The sequence below is a fragment of the Anabrus simplex genome, chromosome X (assembly GCF_040414725.1).
Source record: "Anabrus simplex isolate iqAnaSimp1 chromosome X, ASM4041472v1, whole genome shotgun sequence".
NCBI classification, from domain to species: domain Eukaryota; kingdom Metazoa; phylum Arthropoda; class Insecta; order Orthoptera; family Tettigoniidae; genus Anabrus; species Anabrus simplex.
The window spans coordinates 67387561-67415452 of record NC_090279.1 but is presented as its reverse complement, the minus strand read 5'-3'; the positions used below and the strand labels follow the sequence as shown (position 1 = coordinate 67415452).

Sequence of the window (27892 nt, the reverse complement as noted above, 5' to 3'; positions counted from 1 at the left end):
CTGGTGACCTTGTTACTTTTGAGGGAATGTAGAACATTACATGTCCGATGACCTTGATGTTTTAAAGAAAGGTAGAATATTATATGTCTGATTACCTTGTTGTTTTTAGGGAAGGTAGAACATACACTACTGATGACCTCGCTGTTCTGAATAGTTTCCCTGTAGTTAGTGTTGAAACAGGAGAAAGAACGTCACATCTTATTTACAAGTATCTTTATTATATATCAACACTGTACATGAGATCTGTTCACAGCGGGATCTCGCAGATGAAGGACAGGAGTTGTGTACAATAGTTGTTCCACAACAGACCTGTCCTGACAGCAAGGGCGCACTTTTTACCAGCGTTGTTATCCGGTGCACCAGGCAGCCACCAACTGCTGGGAGCAGGCTCACCTGAAACACAGGACACAAGTGTCGTACACTCGATCCATAACACTTTATCTTTCTTCAGGTTATACCAGTTATTTCCGATGTCATTGGAACACCCCAGGCTCATTTTGGTTTTCGCCTCAGATTTACGGCCAGATGGACTTCCTGACGACACGCGCATTTCTGGATGAAAATATCAACCCAGTATAGAGCGGGATTCGAACCTCAGCCTTCAGAACCCCGAGTGGATTTGGGAGTCAGAAGAGCATCCACGTTATCCCCTGTTTGTCGTAAGAGGACACTAAAAGGTCAACCACTGACTGTCACTTGAGAACGTGGTTTGACGACCACGGGTCCTCTAGCTGAGCCTGGCATTTTCCCCCACTAAATTCTTGTCAGGCTCCTCTCTCTTATCTTTCTTGTGCGACCTCTCTGGGTCAACACTTGTTCTAGTCCGACACCGACGGCCTTGGGAGTCTTTCATAATCACGACCGTCGTGGGGCTTCTCTATCTTTCCGGTACCTTCAATTTTTAGAAGTGCCGAACCGCTTCTGATTGGTGTTAACAGAGGATGGTCTCCCAGTGGTATTCCTATTAAAACAATATTCACTGATGTTCTACTTGACTGCACTGTTAAGCCACCAGTAATCTTATTCTAAAAATAATTTCTATTGATGACAACAACTTACCACGTGAGCGGTTCGTTAGACTGGTATTACATATTGCTATCATGAAGTCAACCAGGTCCGTGTAAATGAGATCGGAATATGTTCACAGATCCACGAATTGGAGCGATGTCAATTTTATCTACGCTTTTCACAGGCAGCTGAAGCACTTTGTGGAAATTTATAAAGAAGTCTTGGATGTTATCTCGTGCTCCAGTCTTCAATCCGATAACTTTGATGTTACGAAGCTGGTACTTCATGTCGATACGCCGTGTGCTGCCAGTTGTACTCTATTACGTGCATTCCCACATTCTGTTCCGCTCTTCTGTATTGAATTGTATTCCCTATCATTACGCACCGCGGTATTTCTATTCTGATTTTATGTACTTATTCTTACAATTCTATTAATAAATAGTCTGTCCCTTATAAGACACAGTCATCGCTTTCGGTATATTTTCAACATTTTCAAGTTTCGTAATTCTTATCCGTGTGTTTTGAGGTTGTGACAACATTGTTGTTTTATTTTCCCGATAAGTACGACCCCGTGGCTAGGGACCATAGAATACATCTATGGTATTCCCTGCCAATCGTAAGAGGATAACAAAATGCGCCCAAGGAGCTCGTCATTTTGGAGCGCGACGTAGTGACCGTGGGGAAGTTAGCTGAGTCCTGGCATTACTTCCACATAATTTTGTCAGGCTCCTCACTTTCATCTATCCTTGGTTAACTCTCGTTCTTGTCCGACCACGGCGATATTACATTTTCGATACCTGAGGAGACTTTCATCTCCCCCTTCCCTTTCTTTAGCCGACACCTTCATCTCTCGAAGTGTCGACCCTTTTCATTCTTTTGCTCCATTCGTGGATGGCTGCCCAATTTTAGTTCCTCATGAAATACAAATACCACCATACCACCAACAAACATTGAAAATAGTAATAAGTAACAAACGTCATAAAATATTGACCGAGCTGCCTCAGAGGCGATGAAGTCTTGTCGCCATAACGTACCACAGTGGTTCGAGTGATTGAAAAGGCCAGAGAAGAAGTTGAAGTACATGCTGATGCTCCTCAAACCAAGATCAAATCCACTATGCCTGGAGCACTGTCGTCTGAAGAAGTAGTGGCACTGCCTTGTTATACATCTGTTGACCTAAAATGTCCACTTAGTAAGAATCGCGCCGTGCTGTCAGAAACTCACAACATTATAAACGACTAGTGCTGTACGACAAGTAATTGGAAATAAGAACCACACATGTTAATGTATTTATGAAACAAAAGACAGATAGTCGTTACCCCTGGAAGTACTGAACGCTGAAAGGCATAACAGTCCATAATGATAATGTATGTATGTTAATAGCCTTTAATAGATACTATGGAGATAACATGGTTTGCATAGTGCAAATGATCCATTCACTGAGAGATAGTATTTAACACTTAACAGTTCGAGATCTTGAAATGTGTAACTGGTGCCAATGATTCCCGTTTCCTCAGAAACTTTGTGTAAGGCAACAGAAGTGCCGTTGTAGCTGTGTACATCATCACACGAGGCAATCACTTCGTAGAAATGAGCGTCTGTATAGACGATATAACAGTCTATAAATGTGGAAACATTCTCATTATTTCAATATCATCCTGAATGACAAACAAAATAGGGATTTAATACATGAAAGATCTGGCCAAGGTATCCTCACAGCCACCGATCTCTAGCACTTGGCGTGCTGGTAGTACCTGGATATCGTAACGTGCCATGCTGTGTTCCACTGAGTAACATCAGAGATAAACAAGACTCCTTCATGCGATGGGTTTCTAGGAGGTTCCTTCCCATCTGTAATTTTTCTACTTTCATTGAGCACGCCCACTGACTAAACTATGCCCATCCCGATCTGTCACCCGCAGTGCACATTTTATAACAGACACAAACATATCTAAAGTCAATTCAAACCAGTGAACCACCCAAAAGCCAGCCAAAGTGAAGCGATGAGAATCATAATTGCGATGAACGAAATACAAAAAGGCAGAGTGCCAATATCACCCCAGTGGAGTGATAGTGTTAGACCGTACTTGTTAGTGGCTGCAGGGAATACAGTGATGCGAAACGTGCAAGTCGCAGACTCAAAGAGAAACGGAAATTGTAGTAGCTGCAATAAGGAAGCTGAAAAGGGAGCACAGTGACATTCACAACAAATTCGAGCACTTCCTTTTATTATAACTGAGAAGAAACGGGAAGGAGATGGCTTCAAATATCACAAAAATATGAAAATTCAAGCGCACCAGGAAGTAGAAACTGCTTCGGGAGTCGATGATGTGAAGCTGAAGAGAGCAAGTACATATGTATCGATTAGTTAACCTGAGGTCAAGTGAAGACACCGCGGTTCACGGCTAGACGTCATCTTTTCAGAAGAAAACATTCCGGGATCAAATCGCAGAGACTATTAGAACAGCGAAGTTGGCTTTGGTCATCTTACTATCGACGATGTCACTACTTGGTCTGAGGTTCAGCAGGTTCCGTAGTCGTTAGCAAGGATATGGATGACATTGCCACACAACTTTCATTCTATGTCTCTGAAGTGTTAGCATCTCAATTTGTAAATTACTGTTCACGTGCGAGTAGAGAGAGACACCATTGAGTTCTTGGCGATTACGACGAAGTTAGGAACACTACGTATCTATTATACTTTCACGACGAGACATGCTGGCAATTTTAATTAATTAATTAATAAGAGCATACAAATGCACATAGGGAAGTGTGGGTGTTTATTCTCTGGTATAATATAGTAGTGTTCTCTTGCGATTCTTGCAGCAGGAGAAGTAGTATTTGTCACACAAACTACACGAAGATTCCTTGTTGGGTTCATGGTATTTTGTATTCTTGCATATCCTGTGGTGGTATCCACGTATCGCCAGGCTTTACAGTGCAGAACGCACGTCGTGGTTTCCTTTTGTCCATCCTCTATCAATCATGGCTTGTCTCGTCGGCGGGTCAATAATTATTTCCTTGGCTGGTTGATGGCAGCATTAAGTGACATCTCAAGTCCTCATTGAAGGAGGTTCATACGCAAGCCTTGAGGGCGCTTTTTTGCAATTCCGAGGGCTCATTTTAGGAAGTGGGCTTTTACTTTTTCTATTGTCTCTAGAAATTCCCAGATCAGTTCCAAGTCGTACGTGATAATTGGTACTATTTTAGCGCTGAACAGAGTCATAGCTCTTATCGCTCTTTCCCTGATGTGGATCCTGTATGACGTTCCTGATGTCTCTAGAGTTAGTCCTAAGTACTTGTTCCTAGTAACATCTTGTCTTCGGTCGGTAACCTGCCCCTCTTCGAAAAACCATATGTATACTTTTACGTGGTTTATGACGAATTTGTTGTTTTCAGCTCAAATGTTCAGTTTGTTTAAGGCTTCTTTAAGGTCATTTTCGGTCTGCGAACCTAGGACCATGTCATGAGGATACATATAGAGCGACACCGATTTCAGATTTTCAATGGATTTTCTGCGTCAGGTGTAGCAATGTTAAACAGGAGGGACTAACAGGGTCACCTGGAATTACTCAATTTGTTTGAAGGATTTCTTTTGATATACTTATCCCCTCGTTTATCGCTACATGTTTTGTGACTGGGGTTTTCCTATGAGTTTTACAATTGCCTTGTCTTCTGTCATGGAGTCCATACTGTTCCTGTCCAACATGTCGAATGCCTTTGTAAAGTCTGTGAAGACTGTAAAGTATTTGCCTTTGGGGAGTCTTAAGCCGCCCAGATGTCTTCTTGTAGACATTTTCTAGCCTGTGAAGGTGATCGTTTCCTTCTTAATCTGAACTGATACTCTTATATTTGATGGTCAGTGAAGTTCGTTTGTCCTTCTGATATTATACACCAGAGCAATCCCTCGTTATGAGATTGGTTTGTCGGCTTGTCCTTTCCTGTATATCATGTCTTTATTCTACATTTCCTCCAGTCCTCGGAGATTTTTCCGCTTTGTAGACATTTGCTGAACAAAAAGATCCATATATTTGCAAGGTGTTGTGCACTTCTTGAGACCGAGTAATCCTAATTCCGTTGGTCTGACGATATGACTACCTTATTTAAATCAATAATTTAAAAAGCTCAAGCACAAAACGCACCAAGGAGTTTCTCAGCGGACGTTTACGAACACTTGGTCTTTGTCCACTGTGAGATGCATTCGGTACTTCTCAAAATCTGGTTTCCGTTTTGTCCTCGCAAGAAAGTTTTCAGCTCACACAATAGAGAACACCTCTCCCACATCAAGGAGGCCATCCGGCTGTAAAATTGTGTGGCCCCACCAGAGAGTAGAGATGACATCCTATGTGTGTCAGGAAGATGTGATGACCAAACAAGTGCTATTTTATCCCCACCGGAAATGTTCATCGTCTCTGAGTGCAAACAGTAAAGACAAGGCCACACATTGTACCAATCAGAAATGAGAAAGTCTGCGACAAAACACGGGAATGCATCTTGGAGGAATATAAAGTTCTGGCTATGATGTAAATGAGACCTGGTAATCTGGCAATCTAGAAGTTATAGCTTGCTGCTTGTGAGAACTCTTAAAGTCTGCGAGGGCTCCTCAAACATTTTCACGTGTCAAAGTAAAGACATTCCTGCTCTGGCTCAGCTCAGTAATATCAATGACGCTGATAACGGTGATACGCGTATCCTTCTAGGTAATTCACGACGATATATCCTGAAACAGAGACAGCAGTTACGTACGGTCTTCATCATTCAAAACCGTTCGTTATAATTATATAGAAATATTGTTTTCGAGATCATCTGAGCGAGTACCGAAAAGTACATTCTAGCCGTGAAAATGGAAATATGGATATTCTAAGCAATTTTCTGGGCCTTGCCTCACGAATTACTTCAAGTGATTCAGAGAAAATAAGGAAATGTTTAGTAATCGGTAAAACACAACGTCAACTATAAATAGAGATCAGAGTAACTGACAGCTGCTGGTCATTGGTAGTGTGCGTGAAGAAGAGAATAATAAAATATGACGACAGGCCGTACACTTAAACAGGAAGCGACACATTCTTATTCACTCGGGCTGTTTGTCTACGAGCTTTACCTGTAATACTTATCGTCGCACATGTGGGTCCTCTTCTCGCCATGAGTGTGTTGGTGATCAAGAAACACCCTGTCCCTGCTAGTTGGTAGTAACATTTATCACTACGAGAACTCCATGACGAGGAATTTTTATTAAATAGGATGTGCATCACTAAATGCCATTCCTTCTTCTACGCGATGCAGGAGCATTCGCACCCGTTTCCCAGGTGATCGACCGTCTCATGGTGAGAGATATTTCCAAGGCGTTTTTGACGGCTGCTTCGTTGTTGAACCTCTTTCGTGTCCAACCATGACCCCAGGGTACTGTTGTCGTGTGAGTGACTGCAGTCACGTCCTAGTACTTGAACTATGGGCAATGACTGAGGGGACGAGTACGTTGTACTGAGAGTCGGGAGTAGTATTGAGCATCTCGGACATATTCTGTGTCATGGTCCTCCTTGAGTCGGGAGTAGTATTGGGCATCTCGGACATATTCTGAGTGATGGTCCTCCTTGAGTCGGGTGTAGTATTGGGCACCTCGGACATATTCTGAGTCATGGCCTTCCTTGAGTCGGGAGTAGTATTGGGCACCTCGGACATATTCTGTGCCATGGTCCTCCTTGAGTCGGGAGTAGTATTGGGCACCTCGGACATATTCTGTGTCATGGTCCTCCTTGTGTCGGGAGTAGTATTGGGCACCTCGGACATATTCTGAGTCATGCCCCTCCTTGAGTCGGGAGTAGTATTGGGCACCTCGGACATATTCTGAGTCATGGTCCTCCTTGAGTCGGGAGTAGTACTGCGCACCTCGGACATATTCTGAGTCATGGCCCTCCTTGAGTCAGGAGTAGTATTGAGCACCTCGGACATATTCTGAGTCATGGCCCTCCTTGAGTCGGGAGTAGTATTGGGCACCTCGGACATATTCTGAGTCATGGTCCTCCTTGAGTCGGGAGTAGTATTGGGCACCTCGGACATATTCTGTGTCATGGTCCTCCTTGTGTCGGGAGTAGTATTGGGCACCTCGGACATATTCTGTGTCATGGACCTCCTTGAGTCGGGAGTAGTATTGGGCACCTCGGACATATTCTGAGTCATGGCCCTCCTTGAGTCGGGAGTAGTATTGGGCACCTCGGATATATTCTGAGTCATGGTCCTCCTTGAGTCGGGAGTAGTATTGGGCACCTCGGATATATTCTGAGTCATGGTCCTCCTTGAGTCGGGAGTAGTATTGGGCACCTCGGATATATTCTGACTCATGGTCCTCCTTGAGTCGGGAGTAGTATTGGGCACCTCGGATATATTCTGACTCATGGTCCTCCTTGAGTCGGGAGTAGTATTGAGTATCTCGTACATATTCTGAGTCATGGCTCTCCTTGAGTCATGAGTAGTATTGAGTATCTCGTACATATTCTGAGTCATGGTCCTCCTTGAGTCATGAGTAGTATTGGGCATCTCGGACATATTCTGAGTCATGGTCCTCCTTGAGTCGGGAGTAGTACTGGCACCTTGGATATATTCTGTGTCATGGACCTCCTTGAGTCGGGAGTAGTATTGAGTATCTCGTACATATTCTGAGTCATGGCTCTCCTTGAGTCGGGAGTAGTATTGGGCACCTCGGACATATTCTGTGTCATGGTCCTCCTTGAGTCGGGAGTAGTATTGGGCATCTCGGACATATTCTGAGTCATGGTCCTCCTTGAGTCGGGAGTAGTATTGGGCATCTCGGACATATTCTGAGTCATGGTCCTCCTTGAGTCGGGAGTAGTATTGGGCATCTCGGACATATTCTGAGTCATGGTCCTCCTTGAGTCGGGAGTAGTACTGGCACCTTGGATATATTCTGTGTCATGGACCTTCTTGAGTCGGGAGTAGTATTGAGCACCTCGGACATATTCTGAGTCATGGCTCTCCTTGAGTCGGGAGTAGTATTGGGCATCTCGGACATATTCTGAGTCATGGTCCTCCTTGAGTCGGGAGTAGTACTGGCACCTTGGATATATTCTGTGTCATGGACCTCCTTGAGTCGGGAGTAGTATTGAGCACCTCGGACATATTCTGAGTCATGGCTCTCCTTGAGTCGGGAGTAGTACTGGCACCTCGGACATATTCTGAGTCATGGCTCTCCTTGAGTCGGGAGTAGTATTGGGCACCTCGGACATATTCTGAGTCATGGCTCTCCTTGAGTCGGGAGTAGTACTGGCACCTCGGATATATTCTGTGTCATGGTCCTCCTTGAGTCGGGAGTAGTATTGAACACCTTGGATATATTCTGTGTCATGGACCTCCTTGAGTCGGGAGTAGTATTGAGCACCTCGGACATATTCTGAGTCATGGCTCTCCTTGAGTCGGGAGTAGTATTGGGCATCTCGGACATATTCTGAGTCATGGTCCTCCTTGAGTCGGGAGTAGTACTGGCACCTTGGATATATTCTGAGTCATGGCTCTCCTTGAGTCGGGAGTAGTACTGGCACCTTGGACATATTCTGAGTCATGGCTCTCCTTGAGTCGGGAGTAGTATTGGGCATCTCGGACATATTCTGTGTCATGGTCCTCCTTGAGTCGGGAGTAGTATTGGGCACCTCGGACATATTCTGTGTCATGGTCCTCCTTGAGTCGGGAGTAGTATTGAGTATCTCGTACATATTCTGAGTCATGGCTCTCCTTGAGTCGGGAGTAGTATTGAGTATCTCGTACATATTCTGTGTCATGGTCCTCCTTGAGCCGAGAGTAGTATTGGGCACCTCGGACATATTCTGAGTCATGGCCCTCATTGTGCTCAAGAGGCGAGGACTATACAATCAACCGTAGGTCGCTAACCTGTCAGAGGAGAGACTCTAACTTGGACTATGTGCAAATAGATTAGCAGCCTGCTTCACATAATTTACCGAGCTGAGAATATTTTAAGCAAGTCGCCGGGAGTAAAGGATTTCCAATTAGTTTTGACAGTGCAGGATTCTTTGGAAGCAAAGAGGTGAAGGAAATGGTATTCGATATTAATCTATCGACCCACAGTAATGGGGAAATCATAACAATTAAAGTAGAAATGGGCGAGTTAGGAAGAGTTAGGAAATAATGATATTTCGGCAGGCGGTGATAATGAGGAAGGGATAGGAGGAAATCAAATGTTTTTAACAAGTGTTGAAAAGGGATGGGCAGTGTGTGGGGTACGGAGGGAAAAAGGAAAAAAATAATGTTTTGGATTAATGTGGTAAACTCATAGTACTTCCGAGCAAATAATGGTACAGGTGGAAGGAATATAAGAGGAAATATTCATCTTGACGCCGCGAACAACGAAGCTCACAGAGTAATAAGATGAGCCTGGAAAGTTAGTAAAGGTCCTTCTGATTTGACGAAAGCAGTAATTGCACCTATTTATAAGCAAGAGGACTGCTAGAACCATCAAGGTACTTCAACGACACTGATGATGGTGATTCATTCGTGCACCGGGCAAGGTATTCACTAGTATTTCATGAGGGAGAAACCAATAAATGTCTTATACTGAGTTGGATGAGACCAGTGTGGGGAAGGATGTCAGCCACACTGAGAGAATACGGGATTAAGCCTAGATTATTGGGAGCAATAAAACTCACTTATGTTGACATTGAAAGTTGATGGTAGAACGAGTTCTTGATTCAAGGTACTTACAGGGGTGGGATATGGCTGCAATCTTCAATGTTGTTGTTCATAGTTTACAAGGATCATCTACTGGAAGGTATAAAGCGCCAGGGATGCTGAAATGTCGTAAGCATTTTGGTGTTAATGGCAGACAGAGCTGAAAGCCTGCAGTCTTATTTCTTGGAATTTGAAATAGGTGCAGTGAGTACGACATCAGTATTGGCATTACCAAGAATAAAGGGGCTCCCTGGCGGAGGCGGTAAAGGCGTACTCGGTTCGCCCGGAAGGACGTGGGTTCGAATCCCCGTCAGAAAGTCGTAAAATTTCCACTTCGTGACGTGCATATGGCCCTGAGGTTCATTTATCCTACATCAAAAATGAGTACCAGGTTAATTCTTGGGGGAAAAAGCGGCCGGTCGTAGAGCTAACAACTCTACCCCATCAAGTGCCGAGGTTACGAATAGTGGAAGCCTTTACCTTCCACCACTCCCAGGGCCTTCATGGCCTGTACGGAGATGTCTTTGCTTTTTTTTTATTGCCAAGAATAAAGTCATGTCAGTGGAGAAGAAAGTTTCGAGAACTGAATGTCAGGTCGGAGATACAAAACTGGAACTTCTCCCAGGAAGCAAGGTGCAGCAAAATTAATGCAGTGAGCTCTGGGATGAAACGGTCTGTTTTCAGGAAACCTTCGCTGTGTGGGAGTGCAAGCTGGGTGGACTCTGGATATCTCGTCCATACGCTAGTTGTAATCTACATTGAAATAACGAGAATGAAGTCTAGAAACACCGGGTGGGAACAATGACAGAAAGGTACCCAGAATAAGAAGATAAATTTTAAGTGATATATAAGTTCGATGGATGAAGGGGTACTCCGGTGTTGGGGTCGCGTGAGGTGAATGGAGGATGATGGGTTACCTGCGAGAATAACGGAGTAGGCCATCGAGGGTAAGAGCAGCAGAGGAGACCAGGACTCAGTTTCTAATTATTTAAAGACAAGAGGTGTGGAACTAAACAAGGCACAACATTCTATAATGATGATGTCCCTACCACGACCCCAGTGTGTCCTACTCTCTATTTGACGTCCGTGATAAACCTGCACGTCTTGGTGCGGCACATAGCCTAATCCTGTCAAAGAACACCGAGAGGTCTGCTCAAGGATTAACGTCCCCATCCGACAGATGAATGTCCTCATACACTCACTTTGCGACTCTTTCCCTTCATTTAGACATAACTAATATTATTCACTTTATGTTCCAGTAACTACATTCGTATGGTTTGGGAGACGCCAACGTGCCGGAATTTTATCCATCAGGGTTTATTTTATGTGCCAGTAAATCTACGGACATGAGACTGACATACCACCTGACTGAGCGAGTATCGAAGTTGCCAAGTTGGGCTCAGAAAGCCTGGGCTACTGAGGGCAGGACTTCTTCATTCCTCTCCTGATTATAGGCAATACGGTGTGGTCACCAGCCAGTGACATCGCTAACTACAGCTAAATGTCGGCTTCTGTTGTTTAATATGACAAATGTCTTCCGTCCGACATTCAGTAATTCATGAGGAGAAGAGAGCTAGAGAGAACTCACCTTTCACAGACACCCAACGATCTTCACCTTCGGGCTTGTAAACTCCCATCCAGGGGCTCCGGCTCACATGCTCTTCCATTGTAGGGAACACCTCTCTTCTCTCCCGTTCACTTTCCGACACCATCAGATCACCTCCGTCTCTCTTGCACTTCTCCCTGGCGTCACTCCAGCTCTTCCTGCCACTGTACGTCTTATAACAGTTGAAACCTTCAAACAGTCGGTAACCTGTGGGCAGATAGAACATCACATTTAACAATTAGTTCGCACGTTTATATTTTAGACTATCCTACGGGTGAAAATGATGATCCTTCATTACTTGTCGTACTCTTCGATGCATGACATGGTCAGGAGACACCGTAGCGTACAGAAGAGGAGTTAATGAGATGAAGTGAAGGACGTGAGGTACGATAGCGGAAAAGGAGAGGGTGAAACGCGGTGCCGACATGCAGCCTACTTCGGTCATAAAACAGCAAGCGATTTGCTCAAGGCTCAACTTCGCCCTCCCTCTAAATGAGCAATGTGGTGAGGTTTGTAATGAATCCAGGCTTTTGTACGCTATCTAGCAGCACCTCTCCCACCCGGCTGGCCAACATTGTGATGGTGAAACTTGTTTCGACCAACGGGACGCCTTAAGCATCTTGCCCAGCAGGCGGACCAGTGCTTCTATCTACGTGATAAACTGATTTGTGCACCTCATTTCCGGAGCTGGATCGTTCGGAGTATTTTCGAGATGATTTAGCTGTCTTGGAAACAGCCAGCTCTCTTCGTATTCCGGAGATGTGAAAAATTAATAATCAAGAACATCACCGTCGTATTTCCTGTACATGGTCATGGATACTTAAATATGTGTGGCGCATCTGAAAGTACACACAGGGAACAAACATGAAACCAGAGCATGATATACCAACTGATCTTCTTTTTTCTGAGGTAAATGCTTCCTAATAAGAAAACCTTCACTTGTAATGATTCAGAGTTAAACATATTTCCTTCTTTAAGCTTTAGCTCGTGTAATATCAACGTCCATGCTCCTTCTTCCACTCAAACTTTGCACTATGGCAGCAGTAGCACGATCATTTAAGGCCCTTCACTCAAATGTGCTTCGGTAGGCAAAGTGGCGGTAAGTCGTGATGATTAAGCGGTGCCGAAAACCACTGGGTGATTTTGTTTTAAAAGAAGGGAATCCAAGGCAATGCATTCCTTTCTTAACTTTCAGTTGATATTTCTTTAACATTGTATAGAATATAATTATTTCCTATTCTTGTTGTTTTATGTTCAGATTCGGGATTTTTGTTGTAACATCAGTCCGCGTGGATTGCCCCTTCTCTGGAGAGTTACGTTTCCTAACGGTCCTCGGGAGAAATGTCATCGATCTCCGTAAATTACTTTACTTTTATCAAGAAGTAATTCTAAAAATTGGTATCACACATAAAAACAAATTATGAGACGGATTTGTGTCCTTTCCACGGACAGCCTTCTTCCACTGCTCTAAATGGCTATCTGAAGATGATCGGTTATGTGTACGAAACTTGCGGCACTGTTTTCAAGCGCAGTAAGACATAACGCAAGACGCACTGTGTATTAATGACTTCCTCTTGAATTTAGTTGCATTTCCCCTGTTTTGTTGCCACCTCCATTTGCTCACTATTAATAACTCTGGAGCCGCCTAAATCTACATTAATCACTCATTAGAGGGGGATTATCTCCAACTGCAAAGTTTCTACTATGTACAGTATTTCCAATAGTTGCGAGCAATAGAACCACTAGAATGTGGTCCACATTGGATTTCTTAAAAGTGAACGACATATTACTAACTTCATCATTTGAACAACTTTGGTTAAATTACACGAGATATTATTTTGCAATATTTTAAAAGTTAAATCTCCGCGGTTGGCAACACTGCATTTATGAGTATTTCTACCTCATTACGTCTTGAAAAGTCACAAAATGCAGCTGTTTTGTGTTGGGTGCGAGGCCCATGTTATATATTAGTGTGGAATAAACGAGCACTTACACAAAACAGGAGCACATATGACAGTCAGTAAAACTGAGAACATCAGCACTGATCAACGGCATCCACACTTGGGAAGAACCGTCGATCTCAGACCGAATTATAATAATACTGTGAAAGAAAACAAAGGCCACGTCATGTCGTCTTAGAACGTCCTGAACCCGCACATATTGTGCCACTCATCGGAAAGGCATCTGCAGTTGTACCAAGTAAAGTAATAAGAGTTACCGAGCGCAAGAGATAAATGGAGAACTTCTGCTTGACCACTGTCTACCTCAAGGTCTATAAAGGGCTTCCACATGTTCTCCACGTGCCCAAGGAACCGCGAGGGAAGAATGGAATAACTGACAGAGAGATGACCTATAATTCAAACTTCAGCAAGTTCGCCGGTATAAATGTCTTGATAATTATTCTTTTCATACGTAATATTGATCATCTTTATGTTTGTGTAATTAAAATTGAAACATGGCGTGACATGCGTCACTGGTGTGTAACCATTCAGGGTTCTGTGATAGGGTGCATGTGACTTTAGGGTCTTCAAAAGGACTAATTCTCTTTAGGGAGACATAAACAGTTATCCGCGTTGACGTTATGTTCACTGAAATGTATGGTGAAAGAGAAGTTGTAGCAATTACAAGTTTCGATCGAATCGTCACATACGACTTAAGTCAGAAAATGATGTTCTGAGAAAAACACGATCAAAGTTTTAGAATCTCAGCCAAACGAACACGCATATATACCGGCTATTATCTTGAAGTTATATCACTAGTATAATTCTTTCCTAGGGTTAGTATGTATTTACTTTAACTCGAAATATTGTTTATTTAGTACATATGTTTAATCACAAAAGCAATCAATAAAGTAACTGTTATGGCACCTCGCCCCATTTTATGGTCTTACTCTGTCATTTCGATGAAGGCGGTGCCCTTCAGAGTTTTTCTTAATGTTAATATTATTTAGTCAGCGAATCTACCAAAAGGGCACTTTGCTACCTCCTGCCTTTGGTGTATTTATCAATGTTAAACTTTTTCTTTACTTAACTGCTATTGGCATTTTACCAGTTTTTCTCTCGCGTTATAACAGAGGCTGTGCCTCCAACTAAAATTATCAAATGTAAAATTTATGCAGCGCAGGTTTTGACAAATTGCAAGTCATTGAATTAAACTTAACCTGGCAACGTTTCATGTAAAAATATTATCCTCTGTTTTTTGTCAGACATATAAAACGACTTGTTTTCAGGTGGTGTTGTAAGGCTTTCGACTTATTTACTATTCAATTATTCATGTGAAAAAAATGTCAGTGATAAAACATTTTTTGTAAACTAAGTGATAATTTTAAATCTGTGGTTCTGACATCCTTTCTCTCCAGTGGATCCCCCAGGGGTTTTGTTTCCTATTTCAGTCAAAAACACCTACAAGTTGAATTCTCCATTCGAGGAACGGTTACAATCCTAATGTGTACTGTTCGCAGCTCTCAAGGGCGCCCCGAACAAGTTGAGGAGGGAGACGAGCCTTTCTCTGAGAGTCCTGTGGAGTTCAGCAAGAACTGATAAGGATGGTTACTAAATTTTGTACGTTTGCAATTCACCTGGAAACAAAATGTAAGTATGGATTCCTGGTAGTTTTATTGAAGTAGTTTCCAGTTGCTTTCCTGCCCAAAATCGTAAATCTATCTTAGATAATGATATAATGACTGCGTGCCGTAGGAAAGAGCCATAAACGGGAAGGTGCCAAATAAATGTGCACATCCAGATATTTGTCTCATGCAAAACTGAGAAGCCACGGAATCACCTTGAGGGTTGTCGAACCCACAACCTCTACGTGATAGTATCATCGGCTCGCGTGTGGGGCCGCTGTGCTGTACGCTGCGATATGTGGAACACTCACCGGGTCCCGCCTTCACTTCGGACCCAAGACGCTCTCATTTCTCATATTCTCTCTACTCGTGCACTCGCTCTGCAGACTGCTGCTCCAAGCAAACACCTACATAGTAACTGCAGGGTGAGTAATTTATCTGTGGAACGTGGAATACAACGATTAAGAGCTTTACTTTTCTACCTGAACAAACTAGATCAAAATCTCCAAGAAACACATGTACGTTCGTCTCAAGTACACCACTCATAGATAATCTGATTAACTTCTTGAGAGTTTATCACTCACCTGAATGAGGACAGGACCTTGGTTTCGTAGCAGTAGTAGTAGCTGTAGTAGTAGTAGTAGTAGTAGTAGTTGGAGTAGTAGACGTAGTTGGAGTTCTTGTAGTAGCAGCTGTAGTAGTACTACTAGCTGGTGTAGTAGTAGTTGGAGTAGTGGTAATAGTAGTAGTCGGTGGAGTAGTAGCAGTCGGTGCAGTAGTAGTAGTAGTAGTAGTAGTAGTAGTACTAGCTGGTGTAGTAGTAGTTGGAGCAGTGGTAATAGCAGTAGTCGGTGGAGTAGTGTAAGCTGGTGTAGTAGTTGCAGGTGTGACTGGCTTCATATATTGAGACGTCGAAGTACCTGGAACAAAAATACGCATGAAATATGCAATTTCTGATAAATAATAATCCTGAAAATCTATCGCAAACTGTGCAAATAAAATCCGTATGGAAACATTTTACGGTCTCCGACAAGGCCTACTTCAGATTATGGTTATGTTCAAAAAAATCGCCTGTACCAAGATTATTAAAATAGTGCGTGTGTCTCTTACTTGTAATGATTCTATTTTGTCCAGTTGAAACACTACTCATCATGATAATGCCGCTCCAGAAAGGTGTATATGGTTTGTTGTATCATTCAAGAAAGTAAAGAAAGGTTAGATTCCTTACGTAGGTCCTTTTGAACACAATCACGAGTTTAAGAAGGAGGAGGTTAATTTTGATTTGATGACAAATAAAGATAAGTTGTTTACACTTTATATTATTACATATTACTGTATTTTCAAAGCAGAGTGATACAGCAACGGACTTGATATAATTTAGATCTCCTACACACATGGCATTCATTCCAGAAGGAAACTCAGTTTGACAGCCAGATCTAAATTGCCTATTGATGCCACGCTTTCCACATCGCTGATTACCTAGTGAAATATTTCCGCGTCTGCATCAATTCATCCGTACCTGTACACCGCAAAGAGATGAGCCCTATACCTAGAACTTAATGTTTCTCATATTTAGCTTTTCTATACCATAAAAATACTTCTTCTGCCGGTATAAATACTCCCCCAGCTATCGATTTGATCCCATCTCTACAAAAACACTCCAGTTTTGGAAGACATCCATTACGTCACTTCTCAACCATGAAACAATTCCTTATACAATATCTGGTAAATATGAATCTTATAACCACCATGTCCACGTACTTTCAGTTCCGCTGCCTAGTCCGCCATGTATCCTTTCTAAACAACACACGCACTCCCAGTCCCCCCCACATAAATACCCCTTAGATTCATTTATATTACCCTCTCCTAGAAAGTATCCCACTGATAATAACCTCCTCTCCATTCAACTTCATAACAGATCCCACACTATGTCGTACGTTGTTCGTACCAACATAGAAAACTACCACACCCTTTCCCCATCTTCTGTCTTAACGTAATTCCTCTACCTTGGTTCCCTTTCCTCCGTGCACTTTCTCCCCGAGCCTAACTATGGAGTCCTCGATGACCAGAGTCTCGACCTCACTTATTTCATTATATCCGCTACCCTACTAGTTTCAACAGTCTTCCCTGATGTTTGCAGACCATACCTTCTCCTCCACCATGTTCCACCCCCTCTGCCCCTCCACCTACTGTACCTTTTCTCTTACCCCCACATTCCTGAAACAAGTTCATTTCCCCCTATATCCCCCTGTGTTTACCAGCGGTTACTCACGGATACCCTAGTGATAACTGCCCTTGACTTTATCCCTTTGCCCTCAGTTTCCTCCCCCTTAATCTATTAGCATATCTGTCTTTCAGAACTTCTCCTCCCACCGCACCCTGTACATTGTTCCTGTTCTCCGTCAGCAGCCTAAACACTTTTTCATACTTATCCCATATCTCCCTCCCGTCACCTGCTCTATGTTTGGGCTATGATCGTCCTATCTCACCTTAAACTCCGCAGAGTAACGGTTAGCACAATTACTTGCAAAGCACGTGGTCTACGCTTTTTCCCACTACTTTGAGAAACGTAATGTTGGCAGGACTGCTGGTAGGTAGTTAAATATGATCACCTCGATTAGGAGTGCTGCTGGAAAGAACTGCATAACCTCGGAAAAGGACACGAGTTCCCATTATTACCAAAAGCATTCTTCTGTAACACCACATTTCAAAGGCCTCTACTCTATTTCTCTACTTAGCATGACTCTAACGTTACAAACAAATACTTCGGCAAACGACGGCCTGAATTGTATATTTATGGTGAGTAGAATGTTTCGTTTACAAGATGGCTTCCTTTAGCAAATATTCTTCTTCGGTAATGAACGGATAGTTTCTCCTTTCATTCGTTATGTTACTTCCTAGCCACCCAAATTCCTCCACTTCCTTTATCAGTGCATTTCCTAGTCTTATATCACGTGCTTCACCTGACCTTATCTACTACATTCAACTGCCCTTGACATCCTCCAAGCACGTTCCTCCATATCCCATATTGCCTGCTCTATACACACATTTAACTGAAGGAGAGGCATACCACGCACCTGCCTCGCTCGCTGACCACTGCAGTTTGTGTTACTCTTCGTTCCCTGTAATTCCAATCCTCTCAAGCATTTCAGAACGCCTAGTCCCGTAGACAATATCGAATAGGGAGGAGACTGACGCAGGCACGTTCTCTAGCTGATTGCCCCTGGACACGGAGGAGATACCGCCCACAAACACTGCAGCCCTACTTCTTTGGGGTAAGGAACACCGAGTGTGAATGAGAGTTCTATGACAACGATCAGGTCTTACCGTGTACTGGTGGATGTACAGAAGTCACCGAAACAAGCTGCTCGACTTCACTGCTATCACATGATCTTCTTTCTTGGTGGACATTCACGGCTAATTCCCATTGGTTCTCCGTCGATATCAATCGCCGCGTATCAACCTGTAACGAATATTGAACTCTTAAGACATAGAAAATTATAGCCCACATTCAGTTCACAATCCACTATAATTTCAAGTTGAGTATGAAGCACCCATTTGAAACAACCCTTCCTACTCACATTCCTGTTTCCTTCCTCGCACGTCACATAATGCCCAACTACCATACCACACAACCACAACTCGGAGTTTCGCCGCACCTTATAGTGGCAATCGGAGCCGTAACTTACGGAAAACCTATAACGTACTCCCAGAGATGCTGTTTGTTCGTTATTCTTAGATATTACTAAAACATCCCAGTTTCATTTAGTTCGGTACAATTGTTCGTGTGTTTTAGAACTGAATGTTTAAAGCACGGAATTTCGGTATTTTTTGACATCATTCTCGTGCTGTAAAAAGAGACAATATGTCCAAAAAGAAATTCATTTATCAAACGAGACTTCTGATGTCTCCAAGCCCGGCTTCAGTGACCATAGTTTCGAGATAAAGGAAGTGGAGTGGACGAAATCACAATCACATATCAGAGTGAATATAACGGAGAGATTCAGGGATCGGTTCGGGAATACGGTACCGTAGACGTAGATGCGTTTCCAGGCAGTGTAGCAGTAGATATGAGCTGGCTGGACTTCTTCTTACGGCTCCAGGCAGTGTAGCAGTAGATATGACCTGGCTGGACTACTTCTTACGGCTCCAGGCAGTGTAGCAGTAGATATGACCTGGATGGACTACTTCCTATGGCTCCAGGCAATGTAGCAGTAGATATGACCTGACTGGACTACTTCTTACGGCTCCAGGCAGTGTAGCAGTAGATATGACCTGACTGGACTACTTCTTACTGCTCCAGGCAGTGTAGCAGTAGACATGGCCTGGCTGGACTACTTCCCATGGCTCCAGGCATTGTAGCAGTAGATATGACCTGGCTGGACTACTGCGTACGGCTTCAGGCAGTGTAGCAGTAGATATGACCTGGCTGGACTACTGCGTACGGCTTCAGGCAGTGTAGCAGTAGATCTTGTCTTGTCTTGATCGTATAATTTAATGGGCTTCGCTTGGGAGCGGTATACCCAGCCACGCATCCTCTAAACAAACCCAAAAGATGGAGAAGATGAAAAAGAATATGTAGAATGTAAAAAAGGGGAATAAGGAATTCAACTACATATCTACCACACAGGAAAAGCACAAGGACACAAGGTACTAGACTTCACGCCAGAGTGACCGATACTTGGCGACTTCTACCAATCACAAACAAGACCAGGTCGACACATAAGGGGAAAAGGAAAAACAACAACACCGAACCTACAGTAAACAATTAGTGTCATGAAGGAAATTCGAGAGGGCAATTACCGTAGTAGGCGTGGGATCGAGTATCCAACACGTCAATTGAGTGGGTAACGCGAAGTGTGTACTAAAAAAAGGTTGTAACCATTTACGCCTACTAATTTCGAGTAACGGACATTGAAAAAGTAGATGATTAATGGTAGCAATCGACGTTCGACACTGACAGAGGTTAGACGCGACCAACTTCATCCGAAATAATTGATCCGGCGTGCACATGTGGTTAAGCCTGTAGCAGTAGATATGACCTGGCTGGACTACTGCGTACGGCTTCAGGCAGTGTAGCAGTAGATATGACCTGGCTGGACTACTGCGTACGGCTTCAGGCAGTGTAGCAGTAGATATGACCTGGCTGGACTACTGCGTACGGCTTCAGGCAGTGTAGCAGTAGATATGACCTGGCTGGGCTTATTCTTACTGCTCAAGGCAATATTGCACTAGATATCGATTGGCAGGACTTCTTCATTAAACCCAAGACGGCGGCAGTCTCCACTTCCACGGAGCTCTTTCTTTTCCTCAGGGTCTCCATCTGGGCCGGACAAACTTTTCAGACTTCATCGTAAATCAGGGGGGACCATTACGAGATATTTCCAGCCAGACCGAAGTTCCTGGAATGATTTCTTAAAGGAATGGTCTAGTTTCTACTTTACTTATTTTCCATAAAACCACAACCTGTGTGTTACCGTTGTTATATTATTTAACAAGTTCAGTGCGGGATTAACATAGGCTGTTGTCACAAAGACAAACTGTGTGAAATGTCTGTGAAATATAAATTCAGTTAACGACTAAGTTCTAGCGCCTCCTGTGACGTTCTCTCGAACTAGCTGGCTGCTTGTCTTGGGGCAAGCATATTAGCAACATGCAGATATTATTTTAAACACGGGATTTTTTCCCAGCAATAACAACACAATCGTGAGTAATTACGTCTGCTATGAGTTACTCCATTTTCTTAAGCCGATAGTGGTTAGCACATGCAAAGCAGGTTAGTGTTTGGTGCACTATGATATCAAGGACATGTTAGATTACTTCCGCAAAGTGTACTGTAGTTTGAAAGTTGGTTGAAATTTGAATGGTGCATGCATATATTTATTATACACAGCACTAAGTTACGTGTATTAATCACATACAATATTATCCATCCAACACGGAAACACAACTCTGAATTTGATAATACACGGTACCGTTATTATCCTATGTCCACTGGCGTTCTTGTGGCCATGCACAGACAGGTCCAACTTCGAGCCCACAGACGATGCACAGTGGTCTGTGCTCGCCAGTGAAACTGCTAGCATCAGGGGCAAGAGAACCTGGAACGAGTACAGAGTTCAACAGTTAACCATGACTAAAATTACAGCCTAAAGGAGGTTATGACAGAAAATATGGTACTTCAATACAGAATACTGATTTCAGCTTCCTTCGCTATCCATCCTCAGTCAAACAAACACATTACCTTAGATCGTCAGCCCCGCTTGAAAACTTTGATGGTCAGTTAAGAAAACAGCCCGCAATATTTTACTGTGTAAATTAATCGTCCGCATCCCTTTACAATTTTAAGTATTCTGACAGGATTTATTAACATGTTCCTAAGTATTTGTTAATTATTGTGACGAGAGCTTCATGAACTTGGTTCTAAGTACATGCTAAATGATCTTACCATTTCACGGCCCTTAATACATTTTCCTCTGTCGTGGCCAATATTCCTATAACGGAGCCTTGAAAACTACAGCCCCGACTAGTCCAAGTAACGAGTGCCTTGTGCAGAGACTCACTGTAGTTAGGGACAATGGCTGGACTGTATTTTCTCTGAACGTGAACCAACAAGTTGAAATGTAGAATGAGGAGCTCGAAATCTCTGATACTTTACAACATATCTGCGTCTATCACAGTCTGTTGACCCGCAGGCTTGCCTTTACATAATTCACAAAAAGAAGCCGTAGCTTCCAAAGCATATTAGCTAGGTCGGGTCTCGAATCAAGAAGTTCACTTTACATTTGGGTTTAAAAAAGGTACTCAGAATCGGCAGGAGCAGTTGCTTCTAGTTTTACATTAAACGGGGCTTGAACCTCCAATTTTAGTACACAATGATTTTACAATACGCCCGTTGTCGGGGCTGTAAAGTACGTTACACAGACCCTTAAAGCAGAAGGGGTGTATTACTCACATAATTAGTGGAACCAAACAACAGAGGATGGGACCTTCATGAATTTTAGGGAAATGCGGACACACTAACTGTTACAAGCTTACTAAAATTTCTAAATCCTCCCGAGTTTCACACGCATAATTTTCACATAATTACATTTCTGCCATACCTAGTTAATTACCTGCTCCCCCGCCTCCTCTCCCTTAATACACACACAAGTCAATCAGTACAAGACAACTCTATCAGCCGATGTTTCCTGAAGGATTTACTTTCATACATTTTGAGTGAATAATCAATTTGATATTATATCATTTGATGGGCTGATTGAATTGATCACAGTTTTGATAACTTCTGAATGATTAAAAGAATAACTTTCTGCCGATAGGTTACCAAACATCAAAATACCACTTCTCTCCCAGGCTAATAAAGTGCTTTTAACACCAGGGAGCAGTCCAAAATCGATGCTAGGGACATATTGTCACGGAAGTCAAACTACTAGAATATCTGACGGTTTAAGGCATTTCACACAGGTAACAGCATAGTCAACTTCACGAGGCCGCAATATCGAAACAGTGAACGTAAATGCCGGCAATGTCTACAAGTTTTCCTCTAGGATTCCACCATATACCTCTCTAAATGTGTCATAATTGGGCATAACTACTTATTTACCTTGGAGCACCTCCCCATTTACTGTACTTCACTGTTTGCATGAAGGAGCTATACGAAATTAGCTCAGAGTTTCTATAGTATCCCCAGTATACAAGTGACTAAGTGACAAACATATAAAGGGGATAGTTATAGGCCAGATAGCTTGACATGTGATGCACGTAAGTTAAGGAAAGCATTCCTTCTTGTTACATTGCACACAATGTTTCAAACTGCTCTGATAGAAGGAAATTTGTGTTTAGGAAAAGTCATTCCACTAAGGAAGGGTTCAAGCAAGATATGGCAGATATTTGATACTCAGGAGGCCAAATGGACTGCATCGGTATTGACCTAATCAAAGTCTATTGAGAGAGCAGAACAAGGAAGAGACGGCCAAGGTGTAACTGAATAGGTGGCAATATTTCCAGAAAGCAAACCCAATGCCTTAGAATAGGTGGAACGCTGTCGGGTTATACTATGATTAAGAGTGGATCCCGCAAGCCAATGTTATTGTTTTCTTGCATGTTAATTACTGCGTCGATGCTGTGAAAGCAGCACATGGGGATCACTGCAAGTACCTAGGTGATCTTTACAGATCTCTTCATATGGTTATGGGTGTATTTAGGAGTTGTAGTAGGAATGTAAGACAGAGGCGTATAAGTCACTGGCAAGACCCATTCAGCGTACGAGAGACTCACCAGATTACTTGACTCAAGAACAACATGAAAAGATCCAGATGAGAACAGCGCAATTTGCTCTGGGTGGCGTCCGACAAAGAGCAGTGTTATGTTGGAAACTTCGTGCTGGGAAGACTTGGGAGTAAGGAGACGAACATTTTCAACATTATTTTGATTAGCAATACATCACCACACTTAACTCTATACATGGAAATTGTCAGGGATAGAGATTTATGTGTTATGCCTGCATGACCTAAGCGCCATCACAGTCCTGGCTCTGTGGCCTCTTAGCACACTTTGTACACATATTCTTTGAGGAAAGAATGCTGTGGAAACAGACTGATGACGTGCAGCAGATCTTCGTGAAAGTTGTGGAGACATGTGAAAACCTTGGTCTACACCTGAACTTAAAGAAGACCCAATACATTATTGTGAGCAAGGCCCTGTGTGTCAACGGAGCTCCGATAGTGAGGATCGAGAATATCGCTGCAGCTTCGTCTTAGGATAGCGCGGAGCTGTGTGTATGGAGTAGAGTCCTGGACTATGAGGAAAGACTAGGAGCGTTTGTAATATGGGTCTACTGTATTGACCAGGATGTGTAGAAATGCGTTGGGCTGTTAAGATCATGAAGCTCCCCTACTCTGGTCATATCATGAGGCACCCTCCTCCAAATAAATATGCAAGGGAACATCGAGAGAAGAGGGGTCCTGGGAGACCCCACACGTCTTAACTGGGGAACCTGCGACTGTGGTTAAACCAACGGCAAAAGTAAGATCGCCAACGTTCGATGACGGATACGGCACTAGGACTCTGTCCAGTGTGATGCTAATTATTCCGGTAGACTGAGCGTCCAAAGAGACGGGAGGATAAACGTGAAACTGATCATTACTACATGCACAGAATAATGTACTCTTAATAACGGATTGTCCCTCTATTACTCGTGTGGAGAGACCGCACTTAACTGTATAGCTTGGTGCCTGCTGAAAGTCTTTGCTCTCCTCCGACATATCTCCTACACTGACAGTACACTCACGTTCCCTTGTTTGAACATTCATCAATCACAAATTATCCCACTCAAATTCTATGAAAATTCCATTACTCTAAAGAGATATTCCATCCTTAAATTACCAAGTTCCATGGCGAAATGGTTTGGTACAACGGGTACCGGGTTCGATTAGCTGCCGTGTCGAGATTTAAACCTTATTTGGTTAATCGGGGGCCATGTGTTTGCCATGTCTTCTTAAGTAGGAGCCGCATGCCCAGAGACATGGAGATCGCCCATAAGACCTGCACAATGCCTGCTCGAGTGACGTTCGCCGTTATTATTATTATTATTATTATTATTATTATTATTATTATTATTATTATTATTATTATTATTATTATTATTATTATTATTTGTCCAACACTTGTCCCGTTTAACTACGAGGTCGCGTATGAGTTGAGATGAACCTGTCTTGGCGGGTTCTTTTTTCTTTTGACCGGATATCCTCTGACGTCAAACTTATCAGAGAAGTTAATGAGATGAAATGAATTACCTGATATGATAGTAAGGAAGGAGAGGGTGAAACCCGGTGCCGGCACATAGCCTACTCGTGTCGAATAGCACCAAGCTGGCTGCTTATGACGGAACATCTCCACCCGACGGTCGAATCAAAGGCAACAGCGTCATATGGCCTCACTCCGTATGAGCACTGCGGAGACGTTTACAATTTAATCCAGGCATTGGACACGCAATCTAGTGATTAGAAATTGCATGCCGCCAACATTCGTATTGTGAACATCTTATCAACCAACGGGACTCGAACCGGATAACCGCGGTGTCACAGCCTTTATATCTCAAAGCCTCAACGATGAAGACCAAGAGGCGGGTTGTTATTATTATTAGTAGTAGTATTAAATTTCCAATCCAAGACTGACATCACTTCTCCCTTGACCCCTTGTTATCAGCTACAGAGAAATAAACAAACACTCACCAAGAGAAGCGACATCCTTACGAGTTCTGATAGTGGTATCTTTAGCTCTGGCTTGCTATTTATTTCATTGACTTGAGTTGTAAGAAAGTCCCGCATGCTGAAAGCAGCCAGCTTGTTGGCCGACTCGATGACCTCTGAGAACCTTTGCCGTCATGTTCCGATAACCGAGAGGAGGTTTACCACGTAAAAAACTCACTGTGCGAGCCTGTAACAAAAACAACGAATAATGAGCAGATTTTAACAAAACTCTTTCATTCTGTGACTAGGAAAGTTACATTTAGTCTATATTAAGTTAATTAGTTTAACATTAGGTTTGATTCTATCAGTAGCAAAATATGTGCGGCTCTTTAAATTGTGTAGGCCTGAACCCTCGGTGCCGGCATTCTTTCCTGAATTTACAACTTTGTGGCTTTGTTAATGAGTTCTCGAGCTTGGCTCACATTATTTGTACCCTAAACCAGCAGCGTCTTTGTCTGTGTAGTAAGATGTAGGTACGAGGGCGACCGAGAAGTTTGATTTATGAAACATTGACAGGAAGAGGTGCAAGTGTAATTTAGTAGCGAATATTCCACGCAAAATCTTCGATTACCGCTGCCATTTTTACCACCTACATTTACCTCAAAAACCAACTGAACAAATCCTGCGAGTCTTAAGATATGTCCGATCATCCTGCTTCTTCTTCTTCTGATCAAATTTTGTTAAATCGTCCTTCTCTCGGCTATCCGATTCAGTATCCCTTCATTCTTGAGTCAATCTATCCAACTCATCTTCTATAGCACCACATTTCAAAAACTTCTATTCTCCTTCTTTATCGTCCATGTTTCACTTCCGTACAATACCATGCTCCATAATTCCTATATTATTGTTAGAAGTAGGACTCCCTTGCTTGCGCTAGTCTGCTCCTTACTTATTCCGTTCCTAATCTGCGCTCCATTCCTTTGTACATCTTGTACTCCTCCAAGACTCTGTCCATACCATTCACCAATTTCTCCAGATTCAGATAAAACATCATCGGCTAACCTCAGAGTTATTACTTCTTCTTCTAGGATAGCGATTTATTTCCCAAATTCCCCTTCTGTTTCCTTTATTGCCTGCTCTATGTAGACATTGAAAAGGAGACGGGACGAACTGCAGCCTTTCCTGACACTTTTCTGGACTGCTGCTTATTTTTTTCACAGCCTACGATTCCTATCTGTACAGACTGCTTTTTGTAGAGATCGTAGAATCATTCTTGGTATCCGTATGCGATCAGCTTCAGAATATCGAATAACTTGGTCCAATCAATATTAACGATTTTTTCTACATCTGCTAATGACTTGCACGTCCTGTAAGATCATAAGTGCTACCTCTACTACAGTGGTAACACAAAACAAGGCACAAACAGAGTTTAAAGGGGAAGGAAAGAGAAAACTACACAAAATAAGAAATCACTACACACTCGGAAAATCAGTAGCTGGCATTACGCGTATCTCCAACAAAAACATGTACGTATGTAAATATCAGTAAGGCCAACTAGTGGACAACAAACCGGGAAGATGAAAAATGCTGGGAACCTACCAAAGGCATGGACATGGCTTAGATTGCGGATTCTGAAATAAATCGCCGTGATCCTTAGATTTGAAAAATATTATTTACAAAATAATTGTACAAATACATTCCAAATACAATTCCAAGTTACGAGCTATAAGTTCAGTGATACACATAGCTTAAAGGCTCTTTGATAATACTTTCGTAGCAGTGTAAATTCAAATTTCAGATCAACTATACATCTAGTTTCCAATGCAGTTGTACAATGCAATATACAGTGAAGTGAAACAGGTTCTCCAAAATCTAGCGTACCTCAAGTGATACAGAACTACCAGAGGCAAACCCCAAGGGAAATAATATTAAACTACAACCTACATATCTTAGTGAAGGAAGAAATGGGAATGCCTCGGAAAGGAACAGGTAAGCCCAGCTGAAATACTAAGGCGTCATAAGTAACTAATTTGGCGAATCTAGGCGAGGTTAGGGCAAACTCCTGTATGAAAAGCAAATCGGAACATTACGGAAATTTTAGCAGGAACGGAATTCAAGAGTGTTTACCCGAGGAGAGTGCCATCCCGGGAACCGGGCGACGTCAACCAGATAGGCTGCTCACAGACAGATAGACCAAGACCGACAGAATTCAGAATACCGAATTTTTTTCGAACACTGCCTCGCTCTCTATATATAGGAAATTCCGGCCTTGGAGCAGCCAATCAGCATGCACGAGTTCCCTATCGCCACCTAGACTCACCAATCACAACCTTATTTTCGGTCGCGAACTTTGACTAACATTCTAGAATACGCCTGATCGCGAATGTCGTATTTCCAGAACAGTCAGAAATATTTTCTAGAATACATTACCCACAAAACAGCACACCCTGTTCCATAATTCATGTAACTTTCTGGATCCTTCCAGGAAATGTAGAACAGAATTCTACTATTTACAAATGCACATGTGACCAATCTTACACAGTACAGGTTAGGTCATAATAAATAAAATATCATATTGTACTTCACAAATAAAGTCTTAAAAACACTTTCCACTTGCACTACATAGTTCACTTGTGACAATAAGTAAAGTCTGGATTGCTTCAGATGTTCCTACAACTCTTTTGAAGCCAAACTGATGTTCTGCCAACTCAGGTTCAACTTGTCTTTCCATTCTTCAGTAAATAATACGTGTTAACCTTTTGCAGGCGTGGGATACTGAACTAATGGTGCGGTAGTTTTAACACTTGTAAGCATCTGGTATAACAATAT

General features: G+C 42.8%; 1 protein-coding gene across 1 annotated transcript; it reads right to left on the bottom strand.

The window, feature by feature from the left end:
* Nucleotides 1-234: 234 nt before the first annotated feature.
* LOC136886217 (putative uncharacterized protein DDB_G0268590) lies at nucleotides 235-25120 on the bottom strand. The gene is made up of 6 exons (XM_068230505.1): nucleotides 25106-25120; nucleotides 20849-20974; nucleotides 18201-18336; nucleotides 15458-15793; nucleotides 11291-11515; nucleotides 235-393 (listed from the first exon to the last, which is right to left on the bottom strand). The coding sequence occupies exons 1-6, from the start codon at nucleotides 25118-25120 to the stop codon at nucleotides 248-250; spliced, it is 984 nt and encodes a 327-aa protein (XP_068086606.1). The 3' UTR covers nucleotides 235-247.
* Between the last annotated feature and the right edge of the window lie 2772 nt (nucleotides 25121-27892).